The 20,246-nt window shown below is 44.7% G+C and overlaps 1 protein-coding gene across 15 annotated transcripts in view; it reads left to right on the plus strand.

Annotated features, from left to right (window-relative positions):
• The window catches only part of odad4 (outer dynein arm docking complex subunit 4), an 85,855-nt gene that overhangs the window by 50,230 nt on the left and 15,379 nt on the right, over nucleotides 1–20,246 (plus strand). For 10 of the 15 annotated variants that reach the window (XM_041173831.1, XM_041173821.1, XM_041173825.1 and 7 more), the window contains one exon: nucleotides 767–826. The exons of the other annotated variants lie outside the window; for them this stretch is intronic. In XM_041173831.1, coding sequence (XP_041029765.1) covers nucleotides 767–826 — 60 coding nt within the window. The remainder of the gene's footprint in view (nucleotides 1–766; nucleotides 827–20,246) is intronic. 15 annotated transcript variants of the gene reach the window in all.

Here is a 20,246-nt window from a genome sequence, read left to right on the forward strand (position 1 = left end):
ACAGCCAGTGTTTTTGCTTACTCTGGCAGCAGGATCCTTTCTTTTCATTTTCAAAGGGCTTGAGATTTAAATAACTTCAGATTATGAGACTTAAACAAATCTTATTCACCCTTAAAAAGCTTTTACGCCTCCTCCATAAATTCGTGACACCCACAGGACAGGTTGACATTCTCCCAACAGTGAAAACGAGGTCTGTTCCAACTCAACACTAAATTCAGATGGCCCCGTTGAGTTCAGGGTTTCCTGTTTGTGATTTAAGCTCTTCCCGCTTCTCCCGCCAGCAAAAATAGGATCTGCTGGAAATGGGGGCGGGACTTCACTTCCAAGTCCTGCCTGCCATTTATAAAGGCCTCCGGAATCAACCTGATTTCACCGAAATCTCGCCCCAAGAGTGGGTCCTCCGCTCCACGTATTCCACGCATCCTGTCTGCCTCCGTTAAAACCAGAGTGGATAATTTGAGAGTGGGTTTGGGGATTTTAAATTTCTTTATTCCCACCTGGCCCTGATTTATCCGTCCTTGGGGTTAAAGTTCACCCTCTGGAACTCAGTACAAGCAAGTTCATAGCTCACACTACACAGCGTCTCATAGTGAATCAGCACCAGCAATGACTTTCAACAAGAGCAGTAGTAAGAATGCATTCGCGTCGAGTTACCCAGACTCTCTGATGTTTAGTATTTGAGTTTAATTAGATTTTTCATAAACCATCACGGCAAAACTCGTGTGACTGAGCAGAATTTGTTTAACTTGCTGTTTCCATGCACTAGACTCCAAAGAGTTTGATGAAGAGTTAAAACAGGAACTCAGCGTTCATACCCGTTCTTCAGGTAGGTTCAGTATAGCCATGACTGAGTACCATCATCATCAGGGCACATCTTTGACTGCTCTTCCTTATATAGATGCCTGGTCCATGAACCTCTAATTTGAAATGCATTCCCAGTCCCTCATTAGACAGTTCCCCTTAGGCTTCCTTCTTTGTAACTTATCCTGTACAATCACAAGTTCTCAATAGAGGCTGGGAAATGCATGATGAGGTGCGTTCATTTTTCAATTCTCCTGGTTACAACACCACATGGGCTACATACAATGCTGTGAAACTAAAAGAACACATATTTTCGAGGTAATGCCTTGTCGAAGGTAAAATGAGTAGAGGCAATATAAACCAAATGGTACAAGTTATGGGATTGCAGGAACACAGACACAACATCTGAGGAATTTAAATTCAGTTAATTATGTGAATCTGAAGTAAAATGTTGGTATCAGTAATGGACACTATGAAACTACCAGATTATCGTAAAAAACCCATCTGGTTCACTAATGTCCTTTATGGAAGGAAATCTGCCATCCTTAACCAGTCTGGCCTACATTCGACTCTAAAACCACAGTAATGGGGTCGAATCTTAACTGCGGTCAGAAATGGCCAAGCGCTCCCATCAGCTTTGTATTCACGAGGCAGCTCAACATCACTTTCTCAATGGCAATTAAGGAGGGAAAAATAATTCTAGCCTTGCCAATCACTGGCCCACATTCTGTGAATAAATAATAAAAAGGTGATCAGGTTGTTCAAAAAGTGAATGGGATCCTGAGCTTCATAAATCGAGGCACAAAATGGAGAAGCAAAGAAGTTATGGTAAACCTTTCAACTCATTAGTTAAACCTGAGCTGGACTATTATGTAGCACACTGTAGAAAGGAGACAGGTTACAAAGGAGATTTACTAGAATGATGCCAGGGATGAGGAACTTGGGTTAAATGAAGAGAATCTGGGTTTGTTTTCCTTAAAGCAGAGAGAGTTAAAGAAAGCTGGAATAGGGGTGTTCAAAATTAAGAGAATTTTTGATAGAGTAGATAGGGAGAAACTTTCCAGTACTAGGAGGATCTGGAACCAGGGAACACAGATTTAACATCATTGACTCAAAATCCAGGGGGAAACAGGAGGGGAGCTATTTCTGTGCAGCGAGTTATGTTCTGGAATGGTCTGTCTGAGAGGGCCGGGTGGAGGTGGTGAATAATAACATTACAAAGGAAGTTGGATAAATATTTGAAAAGGAGAAATCTATAAGATTACTAGGAAAGAGCAAAGGATTTTGTACTAATCGGACAGCTCTTTGTATTGCATCTTAATTCACTGTAAACTTGTCTTAGAGAGATGCCCTGAGAGTGTGGCAGTGTAAATGGTACAATCTACACGCTCACACTCAAGATTTGATGAAGGATCCGGGACTCGGTGTAAACAAGATATTAGCTAATAAGGCACAAGGTCCGATTTGTGGATTAACAATAGAAGCTCTTTAAACTAAAATAACAATCACAATTTCACTTACATGTAATTATGCAGAATCTTTAATCTTTGGTTAGACAGAAGGCTGATTGGGTCCAAGCCCCATCCCCATGGTTAAGAACATAGAGGGGATATTTCCCCAAAGCTTCTCCTGTTCCCCAACATAGCCTTGGTGGAGCTCCATTGAACACATTCATGGGGTTTCCACCAAACTCCAGCCAACATTGTGGGAGAAGCCCTGGGAAAATTCACCCCCAAATCTAGGCTGTCATTCCAACACAGTGCTGCACTGGCAGCAGTGCCGACATTAAACTCAAGTCCCATTAGCCTATTCTGGTTGATGTTAGAGACCCTGTGCCACCATTCAGAGAAAAGCAGAGGCTTTGTTGCGGTGTCACGTCCGAGATTCCATCCATAATCATCACCAAAAGCAGTTCTTTCATCTTGTTCTGTTTCTGGTATCTTACTGTGTGAAAACTGGTAACCACATAACCAACAACAATCACTGCATTTCAAATTAATTCATCATATACGCGGCCCATATGTTTCCAAATTGGATAAAACATTATAAGGAAGGAAAATTTTCTCCAGTAATGATTAGAACTTATCTGTTGACTATATTTTAAATAACCTCGTATTTTCCTATAATAGATTCCAATCAGGTTGAGGAAAAATTGCCTGAAAATACTGAGAATGAAGGAGTCATATCTGAGGGTAGGTTGCCAGTGTAGCCAGTAACCAGTGTGCACTAAACCCATTATACCAGCTCACACACTTAACTTCCTCTTCATGCTTATTTTGTTCTCTGTCATCGAACCCTGATTAAAAATGCTTCTCGCACCTTGCCTGCAGATTTATGTACTCAAATTTTTGAAGGTGGCAGGGGGTACATTAGTATCCTGGTTGTGTTACTGGGACTAGTAATCCTGAGGCCCAGACTAATGATCCAGAGACAAGAGTTCAGATCCCAGCACAACAGCTGAGGAATTTAAAATCACTTAATTACATGAATCTGAATTAACAAGTTGGTATCAGTAACGGTCACCATGAAACTACCTGATTGTCATAAAAAAAAATTATCTGGGTCAATGTTGTCTTTTTAAGGAAGGAATTCTGCCATCATTACCAAGTCTGACCTTTATTTGACTCTAGGCCCACTGCGACGGGGTTGTATATAAAGCCCATATGTTTCCAAATTGGATAAAACAGATTCTAAGAAGGAAAATTTACTCCAGTAATGATTAGAACTTATCTGTTGACTATATTTCACATAACTTCCTATTTTTCCAATCAGGTCAAGGATAAATTGCCTGAAAGTACTGAGAATAAAGGAGTCATATCTGAGGTTAGGTTGCCGGTGTGCCCACAGCCATGTGGTTGACTCTTGACTGCCCTCAGAAATTGCCTAGTGCTCCATTCAGCTTTGTATTGAAGGAGGCAGTGCATCCGCATCACTGCCTTCTCAAGGGCAATTAAGAAGGGAAAAATAATTCTGACTTTGTTAGTGATGCCCACATTCTGAGAATAAATATAAAGTTCATAAGGCTATTAAAAAAGTGAATAGGATCCTGGGCTTTATAGATAGAGGCACAGAGTGGTGAGGCAAAGAAGTTATGGGAAAACCTTTCAATTCAATAGTTAAACCTGAGCTGGACTATTGTGTACATTGGGATATATGAACATACGAATTACCAGCAGGAGTCGGCCACTCCACCCCTTGAGCCTGCTCCACCATTCAACAAGATCATGGCCGATCTGATTGTAACCTCAACTCAACATTGCCACCTGGATTTTTTAGGAAACCTCATCCATGGGCGGCCTGAGCAACTAAAAATTAAATAAAAATGTTTAAATTTAATTTATATGTCCCTGCTCATGTGACAAGAGTCACGTGAGGGGATATGTTTTTAACATTGCTGAAGTTTTTTATTTCTGATTTTTTAAATCTTCAGCTCCCTGAGGCAGTGCTGTGCCTCAGGGAGCTTTCACTGCGTGCGCTCGTGCACATGCATGAACTTCAGCGCTCACCCTCCTCCTGCGCTCACCCTCCTCCTGCGCTCACCCTCCTCCTGCGCTCACCCTCCTCCTGCGCTCACCCTCCTCCTGCGCTCACCCTCCTCCTGCGCTCACCCTCCTCCTGCCCCCACCCAGCAGTGCTGTAGTACACATATCATCCTGGATGGCCATTAATTGGCCAGCCAGTGTGAAATTGGTGTCAGGGCCCGAACGCGGGCAGCAGTCGACTTTGCAACCACTCCCAGGCCTGCCCGCTGCACTCGCCTGACAAGGTGAAAATCCTGGCCATTATTTTTTAAACAGTGACCCCTAGTTCTAGATTCCCCGACAGGAGGAAACACATTTTCCACATCCACCCTATCCAGACCCCTCAGGACCTTAAAGGTTTCAATCAAGTTACCTCTACTCTTCTAAACTCCAGCAGATACAAGCCTAGTCTGTCCAACCTTTCCTCATAAGACAGCCCACCCATTCCAATTATTAGTCTGGTAAACCTTCTCTGAACTGCTTCCAATGCATTTACATCCTTCCTTAAATAAGGTGACCAGTATTGTACATAATACCCCATATGTGGTCTCACAAGTGCCCTGTATAATTGAAGCATAACCTCCCTACTTTGTATTCAATTCCCCTCACAATAAACAATAACATTCTATTAGCTTTGCTAATTACTTGCTGTACCTGAATACTAACCTTTTGTGATTCATGCACTGAACGTGATTGTGATTCACGCACATTGTGTAAAGAATAGAGGGTAAAAATGAAACTTACTGGAATGATACCAAGGATGAGGCACTTGGGTTAAGTGAAGAGAATCTGGGGGTGGGATCTTCCAATCCTGCCAGCAGCGAGCGTCATGGTGGGCAGGATGGGAAAATATGGTGTTCATCCAAAAATCAGTTTCCCACTGGCATGAAAAGAGATCGTCATTGTCTGTGGGCCGGATAGGCTGCTGCACCATGGTGGGAACCACATTTGGCATTGAAGTGTCATGAATACACATTCAAAAGCCAGCTCGCCAAAATCATGCCCCAACTTTAAATCAAAATGCCACGCCAGTGTCTAATTAGACTAGCGTGATTGATGACTGGATATAAGTGATGTTAGGAAGGGAGTTCCAGGATTTTGACCAGCGACAGTGAAGGAACGGCGATATATTTCCAAGTCAGGATGGTGAGTGACTTGGAGGGGAACTTCCAGATGGTGATGTTCCCATTTATCTGCTGCCCTTGTCCTTCCAAATGGTAGTGGTCGTGGGTTTGGAAGGTGCTGTCTAAGGAGCCTTTGTGAATTCCTGCAGTGCATCTTGTAGATGGTACACACTGCTGCTACTGTGCATCGGTGGTGTAAAGAGTGAATGTTTGTGGACATGGTGCCAATCAAGTGGGCTGCTTTGTCCTGGATGGTGTCAAGCTTCTTGAGTGTTGTGGGAGCTGTACTCATCCAGGCAAGTGGGGAATATTCCACCACACTCCTGACTTGTGCCTTGTAGATGGTGAACAGGCTTTGGGGAGTCAGGAGGTGAGTTACTCGTCACAGCATTCCTAGCCTCTGACCTGCTCTTGTAGCCACAGTATTTATATGGCTAGTCCAGTTCAGTTTCTAGTCAATGATAACCCCAAGGATGATAGTGGGGGATTCAGTGATGGTAAATCCATTGAATGTCAAGGCACAATGCTTAGATTCTCTCTTGTTGGAGATGATCATTGCCTGGCACTTGTGTGGCACGAATGTTACTTGCCACTTCTCAGCTCAGATATTGTCCAGGTCTTGCTGCATTTGGACATGGACTGCTTCAGTATATGAGAAGTCATGAATGGTGATGAACATTGTACAATCATCAGTGAACATCCCCACTTCTGACCTTATGGAAGGAAGGTCATTGATGAAGCAGCTGAAGATGGTTGGCCCAAGGACACTACCCCGAGGAACTCCTGCAGTGATGGCCTGGAGCTGAGATGACTGACCTCCAATAACCACAACCATCTTCCTTTATGCTAGGTAACTCTCCAGCAGAGCGTTTCCCGCTGATTCCCATTGATTCCAGTTTTGCTAGGGCTCCTTGATGCCACACTCGGTAAAATGCAGCCTTGATGTCAAGGGCAGTCACTCTCACCTCACCTTGGGAGTTCAGCTCTTTTGCCCATGTTTGAACCAAGGCTGTAATGAGGTCAGGAACTGAGTGGCCCTGGCGGAACCCAAACTGGGCACCAGTGAGCAGGTTATTGCTAAGCAAGTGCTGCTTGATAGCACTGTTGATGACTCCTTCCATTACTTTACTGATGATCAAAAATAGACAGATGGGGCAGTAATCGGCCGGGTTGGATTTGTCCTGCTTTTTGTGTACAGGACGTACCTGGGCAATTTTCCACATAGCCAGTAGATGCCAGTGTTGTAGCTGCACTGGAACAGCTTGGCTAGGGGCCCAGCAAGTTCTGGAGCACAACTCTTCAGTACTATTGCCAGAATATCGTCATGGGCCCATAGCCTCTGCAGTACCCAGTGCCTTCGGCCATTTATTGATATCACGTGGAGTGAATCGAATTGGCTGGAGACTGGCATCTGTAATGCTGGGGACCTCCAGAGGAGGCCAAGATGGATCATCCACTCGGCATTTCTAGCTGAAGATGGTAGTAATGCATCAACCTTATCTTTTGCACTGATGTGTTGGGCTCTCTCAACATTGAGGATGGGGATATTTGTGGAGCTTCCTCCTCCAGTGAGTTGTTTAATTGTCCACCACCATTCACGACTGTTTGTGGCAGGACTGCAGAGCTTAGATCTGATCTGTTGGTTGTAGGATCACTTAGCTCTATCATTTGCTGCTTCTGGTGTTTGGCACACAAGTGGTCCTGTGTTATCGCTTCAACGGGTTGACACCTCATTTTTAGGTATGCCTGGTGCTGCTCCTGGCATGTCCTCCTGCACTCTTCATTGCGTGATGCTCCTCCAGCACAATGGGAGGGATTTTCACAGTCATAAGGGGAGGGTCAAAGCTGGTCTGGGAGCAGAACTCAGAGCCACCATTTTCCAAGCTGAATCAGTGTCACAGTCAAAAAAGAAAGTGCGAGAAGTTTGCTGGGCTCTCGGGGCTGGTGGGAGGAGTCAACCACTGCACTTGTCCGACTAAATTCCGATTTTCCTAATGGAGAGGAAGGCACAGCTGAGACACGTTAGGAAGTCAGGTGCTAATTTAGGGAATTTGGGACCTTAACTCTTATGGCACCTTCATGTGAGAGTATAATTCTGATTGGGGCCATTGTACAACTGCCTTGCAAAGACCCTTTGTCCCGCCTGTGGGAAATCCCAAGTATCAAGAGGAACCAATAGGAAAGAGGCCACGGGACAAAATTCAGAAGCCTAAAAGCCATAAGACTTCGAAAGCTTGCAGTTGGCAGGTTCAGATATGGGACCCGCCCCTAACAAACCCTCATCCCATCACTGCAAGACAGGGCTGCTGTGTAAACCAAAGTTTGAGACTGTCCTGTCCTGCCTGAGGCTTCTAGCACCTGGCAGAACTCTTTCCGATCCACAGTCCTGTGTCAAAGCACTGTCATTGGAGTTGTGTTTGCTGGGGTGGGTGGGGGTTGGGGTGGTGGGTGCGCTTCAGGTTATCCTGAAGGCTGAAATAGCACTGAGAGCTGGCAGAGGGTTGGTGTAAGGAGGTGTTAGCCAGACCTTGTGGCACAGTGCTGCATCCTCCCATATCCACGTTAGCCAAGTGGGGCCTCTGCGCAAAACTCCTAGGTCACACACTTTTAACCATCTAGCAGGAAACTCAAGGACCAACATGGATCAGTGAGGTCGAAAGCTCAAAAACATGGAAGTGGGAAGGTGGGTACTTATTTTTGGGGGTGGTGAACATGAGACAATGCTGAAGGCAGACAGGAGTGCATAAGAGCTCAGTTTGGGTTCATTGATGAAGCACACTCAAGGATGATGAAAAGTACATGCAGCACAATGAAAGATGCCCTGTCTCCATGCATGTTGATATTTCATCATCAAGGATACACATTGAGCACTCTACAATGCAGAAGCACTGGGGGACTAAAGCAGCCTCCAGGTTCTACACTCATGACTCAATATCAGATGAATCTCTGATGCTGGTCTCCAAGATACTTTGGCCAACCACCAAGTCCTTTGAGGCTGATACTTCACTCATGTCGGTACTGAGCAGGGAATGGACAGAGACTGTGATGAGATGGTTCTACACATCATAGAGCTAAGGGACATGATGGGAGATCTGCCAGGTGGGGGGTGGTTTGGGGGGGTGTTGGTGGTGAAATCTGTGACACTTGAATGACCACAAAGCATATCATTAGATGGAAGAGGCTTACACAACATGCTAAATGGAATGAGTGGAAATTTATTTATATTAGTGCAAACTGAATACAGATTGTGAACTCCCGTGAAACTTGGCGCCCTTGGTATTTCTTCATTTTTCCAACTCTACTGCTATGACTTGGTGCATCCGTGACATCCCCAGCAGAGGTGGAGCAGCCCTGCTGACTGCAATGCCCTGTTGTCTGTGATGACCTTGGCGGGTATCCTCTGGAGGACCAAGGCCTGGAGGGCCTCCTGACCTGTTATGGATCTCCTGCTGTGAGGCAGGTGCACCCTCAGCCTATGGAGCTGCAGTTGTTGGGGTCTCAGGCAAAGGGGTTTGAACTCGACTGGGCACACTCGGAGTCACCTGGGTGGATGGCCCCAGGGTGTCCAGCTGCTGGTTCTTATCCCTATGGGTGCCCGAGAGCCCCTGGCTGACTCCTTGAGGAGAAGGTGCGTCTGGAGTGAGGTCGAGGTGCCCTTCCCACTCTCGTTTAACCACTGAGGAATCCCACCAATGCTTACAGCAATGAAGTGCAACTCCTGACATACATCAGGCCCCATGTCCTGGTCCAAAGTCTCCATGGCAATTGCCATCCTGGCAGTGTTGACTTCAGTGCGTTGGCATGTTGGTGCAATGATCTCAGACTGAATGCAGACAGACTCCTCCATAGTCCGTTGCAATCTGTTGACCGCATCTGACAGCCCTGTCTGACATTCCTGTGTCTGTTGTTGCAGTTCCAGCATCTGTGTTAGGGCTGAGTCCACAGGCTCATTATCTGACTCGGACTCAGCAGAATCCTGGTCTCCAGGAGCCTTCCAAGTGTCAAAGACCTTGGACAACTGCCTCCGCCTGTTGTGGACTAGAATCTGTGCTATGCTCACCAGATTGTGATCTTGAACCTGCTCTAGAACTAGGTCCCGCTGAGATGTGTATCTCTGTGCTGGCGGAGGCTGTGATTGCTCCACATCAACTGAGTCCTCAGGATCTTCATCCAAGGGGGACTGAGGCTGGTGGGCTGGCTGCCAGTGGGCCCCTTCCATTTCCCGTTGGTGCCTGTCAAAGACAGAAGAGATAATTAGTGATTTGCTGCATAGTAACAGCTTCGTTGGGTGAACGATGAGCAGGTGATTGGCCCTCACTTGCTCGGGAGACACTGGTCTCACGCTCGGTGCAGGCAGGTCCCAGTCAGCTCTGCCGCACGGTCTTCAAACTGAGTGAGGGGCCTGAGCTCAAGCAACTCACTTCGGTCTGGGATCTCTCCCTTTTGTTGTGGGTGAGCTTCTGCATGGACAGACTGTGAGCAGGACGGATGCCAAGGCAGATGATAAGGATACTTGCCTTCTGTGGGTGCTGAGTGAACCTGTGTAAGGGCTCAGGATGTCAGCTGCATAGGATGTGAGAAGAGATAAAGATGTCAAAGTGTTTGTGAGAGAATCAGGGATGATGTTCCCTTGTACAAAAACAGAATTACCTGGAAAAACTCAGCAGGTCTGGCAGCATCGGCGGAGAAGAAAAGAGTTGACGTTTCAAGTCCTCATGACCCTTCGACAGAACTTGCGTTCAACTCTTTCTTGGACTCGAACGCAAGTTCTGTCGAAAGGTCATGAGGACTCGAAACGTCAACTCTTTTCTTCTCCGCCGATGCTGCCAGACCTGCTGAGTTTTTCCAGGTAATTCTGTTTTTGTTTTGGATTTCCAGCATCCGCAGTTTTTTTGTTTTTATCTCTGATGTCCCTTGTGCTGGTCGTAAGATCCCTGTGGACTGTAACCCTGTGAATGCCTGATGGGCTTGTGAGAGTAAGAGTTTAGATGACAAGAAGGTTGACTTACCCTGACTGTGCAGATGAAATCATTCATCCTTTTCCTGCACAAGATGGTGAACCTTTTCCGTGCTGAGTTGGCACTGACCATGTTGGCCACCTCCTCCCAAGCCAGAGTGGTGAGGTTGGTGGACCGCATTCTCCCATCACTGGGGTAAAGGACATCCTGGTGTGCCTGCACCATGTCCAGAAGTCACATCAGCACGTTGTCTCTGAACTTGGGGGCACTTGGCCTTCTTCCCTTTAGGGGCCATCACTCTCTCCAGCCAGTCCTGGGCTGTAGGCAGTGAAGGATGTGTGTGGGTGCAGTTTAAATATAGAGCCGGGGACGATGATCCAATGAGGTCATGGCAGGGCGGACAAATCCCAGCCCACCCAGCCACGAGATCCGACATGCTTCCTGCTCATGCACATTTAATGAGCTGAACAGCAGATGATCTGGCATGGAAACTCACCATTCCAGCTGGCGGGAAATGCCCTGGGATTGATTTCCTTAAAGCAGAGAGAGTTAAGGAAAGCTGGAATAGGGAGAGGTGTTCAACATTAAGAGAAGTTTTGATAGAGTAGATAGGGAGAAACTGTTTCCAGTAACAGGAGGGTCAGCAACCAGGGGACACAGATTTAACGTCACTGACTCAAACTCCAGGGGAACTATTTCTATGCAGCAAGTTATGATGATCTGGAATGGTCTGTCTGAGAGGGAGATGAATAATAACATTAAAAAAGGAGTTGAATAAATATTTGAAAAAGAGAAATCTATAGGATTACTGGGAAAGAGCAAAGGAGTTTGAACGAATTGGACAGCTCTTTCCATTGCAGATTAATTCACTGTAAAATTGTCTTAGAGCAGCGGTGGGAGACCTTTTTCTTATTATAGGCCATTCACATACAGACAAAATCAGTCGCTGGCCACACATACCAAAAAAAACTAAATGAAATTGATTTTTACGAGAAAATACGGAAATGTTCAATTCACCTGCTATTTTAATGCAACAGCTGAATTTGAATATTATGTTGTGAAATATTACTTTGGTAATTGGGCTGACACTTTTATCCAAAGCAAATTTGTAACGATTAAGGTGCTACTGTCATAGATCTGTATTTTTAGAAATCTTGCTGCAGGGAGGGTGAAATTGAGCAATGGGGCTGCATCCCAGCCCATCAGCCGTAGGTTCCCCAACCCTGTGTTAGAGAGATGCCCTGAGAGTGTGAATGGTACAGTCACACCCTGAGGCTCAAGTTTTGATGAAGGAAGTCAGACTGGGTGTAAACAAGATATTAGTCAAAAAGGCACAAGGTCCGATTTGTGGATTAGCAGATAGAAACTCTTTAAATTAAAATAAAAGTCACAATTACACTTACATGTAGTTATGGAGAATCTTAAACCTTTGGTTCAACAGAAGGCAGCGTGGGTCCAAGCCCCATCCCCATGGTTAAGAACATGGAGGGGACATTTCCCCAAAACCTCTTCTGTTACCCAAATTAACTTTGGTGGAACTCCATTGAGCACATTAATGGGGTTTCCAACAAACTCCTGTCAGATACGGCAGCTGAGTGGGAGTAGTGCATCCCCAAATCTAAGCTGGCATTCCAACACAGTGCTGCATTGTCAGAAGTGCTGACATTAAACTCAAGCCCCTTCAGCCTATTCTGAATTGATGATAGAGATCCCATGCCAGCATTCAGAGAGGATCAGAAGGCTTGTTGTTGTGCCATAGCTGTGATTCCACCATTCAACACCAGCAACAGTTCTTTCGTCTTGTTCTGTTTCTTCTGGGATCTCGTTGTGTGAAAATTGGTTACCAAGTAACCAACAACAATCACAGAATTTTAAAGTAATTCATTGTACATGAAGTCCTTACAGATGTTTCTGAATTGGATAAAACAGATCATAAGGAAAAATTTCTCCAGTAATGATTAGAACCTATCTGTTGACTATATTTTACGTAACTTCGTACTTTCCCATAATAGATTCCAATCAGGTTGAGGAAAAATTGCCTGAAAATACTGAGAATGAAGGAGTCATATCTGAGGGTAGGTTGCCAGTGTAGCCAGTAACCAGTGTGCACTAAACCCATTATACCAGCTCACAAACTTAGCCTCCTCTTCATGCTTATTTTGTTCTCTCTTATCGAACCCTGATTAAAAATGTTTCTCTTGTCATGCCTGCAGATATATGTACTCAAATCTTTGAAGGTGGCTGTGGGCACAGCATTATCCTGGTTGTGTTACTGGGACTAGTGATCCTGCGGCCCAGACTAATGATCTCGAGACAAGAGTTCAGATCCCAGCACAACAGCTGAGGAATTTAAATTCACTTAATTACATGAATCTGAAGTAAAATGTTGGTACCAGTAACGGACACAATGGGCAGGACTTCCCCCCCCCCCAGCGGGGGCAAAGTTGAAGAGTGGTGCACTTCCGATCGGCATCCCCGACCGGGGGTGTGGCGCCATTTTACATGGGCGGGCCAATTAAGGCCTGCCCAGTGTGATGTCTGCACAGAAGCACTATGTGCTCCCTGTGCGGACCGGGGTGGGGGTGGGGGCGTGTGGGGTGGGTGGCGGGGGATTCCAAAATCTAGAGTGTGCTCCTTTGCACATGTGCACGAAAGAGCGCACTCATCTCCCTGAGGCTAAGTGCTGCCTCAGGGAGATCGACTCTAAATGTAAAAATGCTAAAAATAGCACAATAAAATTTCCCTAACATGTCCCCTCATGTAACACTGTCACGTGAGTTTGGACATGTCCATCATTTTTACAAAAACTTTATTAAAATTTTTTAAAACCTACATGAAACCTTATCCCACCCATGGATGAGATTTCATGTTTTTTCTAATTCCCGCCGGGGCTCCTGGTCTCCCCAACAGCCTTAAGGTCCTTCAATTACTTAATTGACTCTGTCAATGACCTCAATTGCCTGAAAATTTAAATGGGGCGGGACGATGTCAGGAGTTCCACCCAATGTCACCACACGTCATTTTACATGTAAGCAAGTGGGCCCCACCCCCACCGCCGGCGGTATAATCCCGCCCCATGAAACTACCCGATTGTCATAAAAGAACTAACTGGGTCAATAATGTCCCTTTAAGGAAGGAAATCTGCCATCATTACCAAGTCTGGCCTATATCTGACTCTAGGCCCACTGCAATGGAGTTGTTTCCAAGCCCATATGTTTCCAAATTGGATAAAACTGTTTATAAGAAGGAAATTTTCTCCAGTAATGATTAGAACTTATCTGTTGACTATATTTTACATAACTTCGTATTTTCCCATAATAGATTCCAATCAGGTTGAGGAAAAATTGCCTGAAAATAATGAGAATGAAGGAGTCATATCTGAGGGTAGGTTGCCAGTGTAGCCAGTAACCAGTGTGCACTAAGCCCATTATACCAGCTCACACACTTACCTTCCTCTTCATGCTTATTTTGTTCCCTCTCATCGAACCCTGATTAAAAATTTTTCTCTCACCTTGCCTCCAGATATATGTACTCAAATCTTTGAAGGTAGCAGGGGGGTACATTAGTATCCTGGTTGTGTTACTGGGTGTAGTAATCCCGAGGCCCGGACTAATGATCCAGAGACAAGAGTTCAGATCCCAGCACAATAGCTGAGGAATTTAAATTCACTTAATTACATGAATCTGAGGTAAAAAGTTGGTATCAGTAATGGACACCATGAAACTACCCGATGGTCATAAGAAAACCTATCTGGGTCAACAATGTCCCTTTAAGGAAGGAATTCTGCCATCATTACCATGTCTGGCCAGTATCTGACTCTAGGGCCATTGCAATGGGGTTGTATATAAAGCCCATATATTTCCAAATTGGATAAAACAGATAAGAAGGAAGATTTTCTCCAGTAATGATTGGAACTTATCTGTTGACTATATTTTACATAACTTCATATTTTCCCATAATAGATTCCAATCAGGTCAAGGATAAATTGCCTGAAAGTACTGAGAATGAAGGAGTCATATCTGAGGGTAGGTTGCCAGTGTAGCCAGTAACCAGTGCGCACTAAACCCATTATACCAGCTCACACACTTAGCCTCCTCTTCATGCTTATTTTGTTCCCTCTCATCGAACCCTGACTAAAAATTTTTGTCTCACCTTGCCTGCAGATATATATACTCAAATCTTTGAAGGTGGCAGTGGATACATTAGTATCCTGGTTGTGTTACTGGGACTAGTAATCCTGAGGCCCAAACTAATAATCCAGCACAATAGCTGAGGAATTTAAATTCAGTTAATTACATGAATCTGAAGTAAAAAGTTGGTATCAGTAATGGACACCATGAAACTACCCGATTGTCATAAAAAAAACTTTCTGTTTTTGTCCCTTTAAGGAAGGAAATCTGCTATACTTAAACAGTTTGGCTTACATGTGACTCCAGACCCACAGCAATGGGGTTGATTCAAGGAGACAGTGCACCTCCACCTTCTCAAGGGCAATTAAGAAGGGAAAAACAATTCTGGCCTTGTCAGTGATGCCCACATTCTGTGAATAAATAAAACAAAAGTTGATAAGGTTGTTTAAAAAAGTGAATAGGATCCTGGGCTTTATATATAGAGGCACAGAGTGAATGCAAGAAGTTATGGTAAATCTTTCAACTCAGTAGTTCAACCTGAGCTGGACTATTATTTGCACCAATGGAGAGAGGATACAAAGGAGATCTACCAGAATGATGCCAGGGATGAGGAACTTGGGTTGAGTGAAGAGAATCTGGGTTTGTTTCCCTTAAAGCAGAGAGAGAGTTAAGGAAAGCTGGAATAGAGGTGTTCAAAATTGAGAAGTTTTGATAGAGTCGATGGTGAGAAACTTTCCAGTAACAGGAGGGTCAGGAACCAGAGGACACAGATTTAACATCATTGACTCAAACTCCAGGGGAAATATGAGGGGAACTATTTCTATGCAGCAAGTTGTTATGTTCTGGAATGTCTGAGGGGTGGTGGTGAATAATAACATTAAAAAGGGAGTTGGATAAATATTTGAAAAGGAAAAATTTGCAGGAGTACTTGGATAGGGCAAAAGAGTTTCTACTAATCGGACAGCTCTTTCCAAAGCATCTTAATTCACTGTAAACTTGTCTTAGAGAGATGCTCTGAGAGTGTGGCAGTGTAAATGGTACAATCTACACCCTCACACTCAAGATTTGGTGAAGGATCTAGAACTCGGTGTAAACAAGATATTAGCTAATAAGGCACAAGGTCCGATTTGTGGATTAACAGATAGAAGCTCTTTAAACTAAAATAACAATCACAATTTTCACTTACATATAGTTATGCAGAATCCTTAACCTTTGGCTAGACAGAAGGCTGATTGGGTCCATCCCCATGGTTAAGAACATAGAGGGGATATTTCCCCAAAGCTTCTCCTGTTCCCCAACATAGCCTTGGTGGAGCTCCATTGAACACATTCATGGGGTTTCCACCAAACTCCAGCCAACATTGTGGGAGAAGCCCTGGGAAAATTCACCCCCAAATCTAGGCTGTCATTCCAACATAGTGCTGCACTGGCAGCAGTGCCAACATTAAACTCAAGTCCCATTTAGCCTATTCTGGTTGATGTTAGAGACCCTGTGCCACCATTCAGAGAAAAGCAGAGGCTTTGTTGCGGTGTCACGTCCGAGATTCCATCCATAATCATCACCAAAAACAGCTCTTTCATCTTGTTCTGTTTCTGGTATCTTACTGTGTGAAAACTGGTAACCACGTAACCAACGACAGTCACTGCATTTCAAATTAATTCATTGTATATGAAGCACATCTGTTTCCAAACTGGATAAAATAGATTATAAGAAGGAAATTTTCTCCAGTAATGATTGGAACTTATCTGTTGACTCTATTTTACATAACTTCGTATTTTCCCATAATAGATTCCAATCAGGTTGAGGAAAAATTGCCTGAAAGTACTGAGAATGAAGGAGTCATATCTGAGGGTAGGTTGCCAGTGTAGCCAGTAACCAGTGCGCACTAAACCCATGATACCAGCTCACACACTTAGCCTCCTCTTCATGCTTATTTTGTTCCTTCTCATTGAACCCCAATTAAAAATGTTTCTCTCACCTTGCCTGCAGATTTATGTACTCAAATCTTTGAAGGTGGCAGAGGGTAAATTAGTATCCTGGTTGTGTTACTGGGACTAGTAATCCTGAGGCCCAGAATAATGATCCAGAGACAGGAGTTCAGATCCCAGCACAACAGCTGAGGAATTTAAATTCAGTTAATTACATGAATCTGAACTAACAAGTTGGTATCAGTAACGGACACCATGAAACTACCCGATTGTCAAAAAAAAATCTGGTTCAATAATGTCCTTTAAGGAAGGAAATCTGCCATCATTATCAAGTCTGGCTTATAGCTGACTCCAGACCCACAGCAATGGGGTTGACTCTTAACTGCCCTCAGAAATGGCCCAGCACTCTATTCAGCTTTGTATTCAAGGAGGCAGCGGAACACCATCCTCTCAAGGGCAATTAAGAAGGAAAAAATAATTCTGGCCTTGTCAGTGATGCTCACATTCTGTGAAAAATAAATAACAAGTTGATAAGGTGTTAAAAAAGTGAATGGGATCCTGGGCTTTATAGATAGAGGCGCAGAGTGGAGAAGCAAAGTTATGGGAAACCTATCGACTCAATAGTTAAACCTGAGCTGGTCTATTGTGTACATTGGGATATATGAACATATGACTTACCAGCAGGAGACGGCCACTCCACCCCTCGAGCCTGCTCCGCTATTCAATAAGACCACGGCCGATCTGATTGTAACCTCAACCCCACATTCCCGCCTACCCCGGATAACTTCACTCACTTGCTTATCAAGAAACTATCTACCTCTGCCTTAAAAATATTCAGACTCTGCATTCACCACCTTTTGAGGAAGAGAGTTCCAAAATCTCACAACCATCTGAGAGAAAAAATTTCCCCTCATCTCTGTCTTAACAGGGCAACTCCTTATTTTTAAACAGTGACCCCCAGTTCTATATTTCCCCACAAGAGGAAACACACTTTCCACATCCACCCTGTCCAGAACCCTCAGGATCTTAAAGGTTCCAATCATGTTGCTTCTTATTCTTCTAAACTCCAGTGGATACAAGCCTAGTCTGTTCAACTTTTCCAGATAAGACAGCCCTCCCATTCCACGTATTAGTCTGGTAAACCTTCTCTGAACTGCTTCCAATGCATTTACATCCTTCCTTAAATAAGGTGACCAGTACTGTACACAATACTCCAGATGTGGTCTCACAAGTGCCCTGTATAATTGAAGCATAACCTCCCTACTTTGTATTCAATTCCCCTCACAATAAACAATAACATTCTATTAGCTTTGCTAATTACTTGCTGTACCTGAATACTAACCTTTTGTGATTCATGCACTGAACGTGATTGTGATTCATGAACATTGTGGAAAGAATAGAGGGTAAAAATGAAACTTACTGGAATGATACCAGGGATGAAGCACTTGGGTTAAGTGAAGAGAATCTGGGGGTGGGATCTTCCAATCCTGCCAGCAGCGAGTGTCATGGTGGGCAAGATGGGAAAATATGGTGTTCATCCAAAAATCAGTTTCCCACTGGCATGAAAAGAGATCGTCATTGTCTGTGGGCCTGGTAGGCCGCTGCACCATGATGGGCACCGCATTTGGCATTGAAGTGTCACGAATACGCATTCAAAAGCCAGCTCGCAAGAATCATGCCCCAACTTTAGATCAAAAGGCCACGCCAGTGTCTAATTAGACTAGCGTGATTGATGACTGGATATAAGTGATGTGCACCTGGCAGCCTGCACTTCATTTGTGACTTTGTGATATGATCACCTACCATTCTTCACTCGCAGTTGCTCTGACTCCATGCCAGGCTGCGCAGACAAGACCAACGGGAGCTAAGTGGGGGTGCAGAGCCAATGCTCTCCATTCCAGACCAGCGGTAAGGCGGGGTTGGGGATGGTGTGGTTGAAGGGCCTGGGGTCAAAGGCTTGACTTCGGGGGGTTGGCATGGTTGCGGGTCAAGACAGAGGCAAGGTAAGGGGCTGGAGGGCAAAGGCCTTGACTGGGTGGGGGGTAACACAGACACATGACTGGGGGAGTGGGAAGCATTCGAGGACTGAAAGCACAGACAAGATTGGGCAAGACCACAAGAGGTAGTTGGGTCTAGAATGCAGAGACAGTACTATAGGCCTGCGTCACAATTTAGAGGGCTGTGCTCGATAAGGTTGTTAAAAAAATGAATGGGATCCTGAGCTTTATAAGTATAAAGGCACAGAGTGGAGATGGAAAGAAATTATGGGAAACCTTTCAACTCCTTAGTTAAACCTGAGTTCATCTATTATATAACACACAGTAGAAAGGAGAGAGAGTACAAAAGACATTTACTAGAATGATGCCAGGGATGAGGGACTTGTGTTAAGTGAAGAGAATCTGGGTTTGTTTTCCATAAAGCAGAGAGAGTTAAGGAAAGCTGGAATAGAGGTGTTCAAAATTAGGAGCAGAATTTAGCCCTCGATGGGCGGGTGGGCCCCACCGGCTCGGCGGTGGGCAGGCAGCCGATTGCCGCTGCAGAAATGGGCCCTGCCGCCATTTTGTGTGGGTGGGCCACCCGACAGGAAACCCTATGCGCTCCCTGTGCGGGTGAGGAGGGATTCCCCTACTGTCAAAGCGCGCTCTTGCACGCACGCGCATGAAAGAGCACACATCCCTCTGACACTAAGTGCTGTCTCAGGGAGAGCGCTGAAAATATTATAAATTTAAAAAAGAAAAATCAAAAAATTAACATGTCCCACTCCATGTGACAATGTCACATGAGATGGGACATGTTAATAAATATCACATAAGGTTTATTAAAGTCTTTTAAAACAGACACGAAACCTCATCCCGCCACTGGATGAAGTTTCATGTTTTTTCAGAAGCCCACTGGGGCTCCTGGCCTCCCCACCAGCCTTAAGGTTGGACGGGCAGGGCCTTTAATTGACTTAATTATTCCTGTCAATGGCCTCAATTGGCCATTGACAGGTTGGTGGGCGGACAGCTGATTTCGCTGTCTGCCCGCCTTCCTGAATATTTAAATGGGGCGGGATGATGTCAGGGGGAACCCCCAATGTCATTTTCACGATGGAGAGCAGGCACCACCCCACCCCCCCCACCACCCCCCCACCACCCCCACCTCGCTGACGGACAAATTCTGGCCTGAGAGAAGTTTTGATAGAGTAGATAGTGAGAAACTGTTTCCAGTAACAGGAGGGAAAAAAACAGTTGTTTCATCTTATTGTTTTGGGATCTTGCTGTGTGATAACTGGTTACCATGTAACCAACAACAAACACTGTATTTTAAAGTAATTCATTGTATATGAAATCCTTAGAGATGTTTCTGAATTGGATAAAACAGTTTATAAGAAGGAAGATTTTCTCCAGTAATGATTAGAACTTACCTGTTGACTATATTTTACATAACCTCGTATTTTCCCATAATAGATTCCAATCAGGTTGAGGATAAATTGCCTGAAAGTACTGAGAATGGGTAGGTTGCCAGTGTAGCCAGTAACCAGTGCGCACTAAACCAATTATACCAGCTCACACACTTACCTTGCCGGTAGATATATGTACACAAATCTTTGAAGGTGGCAGGGGGTACATTAGTATCCTGGTTGTGTTACTGGGACTAGTAATCTCGAGACCCGGACAAACGATCCAGAGACAAGAGTTCAGATCCCAGCACAACAGCTGAGGAATTTAAATTCAATTAATTACATGAACCAAAGTTATTGGTGTCAGTAATGGTCGCCATGAAACTGAAATATCATCATTAA

This window comes from Carcharodon carcharias, chromosome 23, assembly GCF_017639515.1.
Source record: "Carcharodon carcharias isolate sCarCar2 chromosome 23, sCarCar2.pri, whole genome shotgun sequence".
Classification (NCBI taxonomy): Eukaryota; Metazoa; Chordata; class Chondrichthyes; order Lamniformes; family Lamnidae; genus Carcharodon; species Carcharodon carcharias.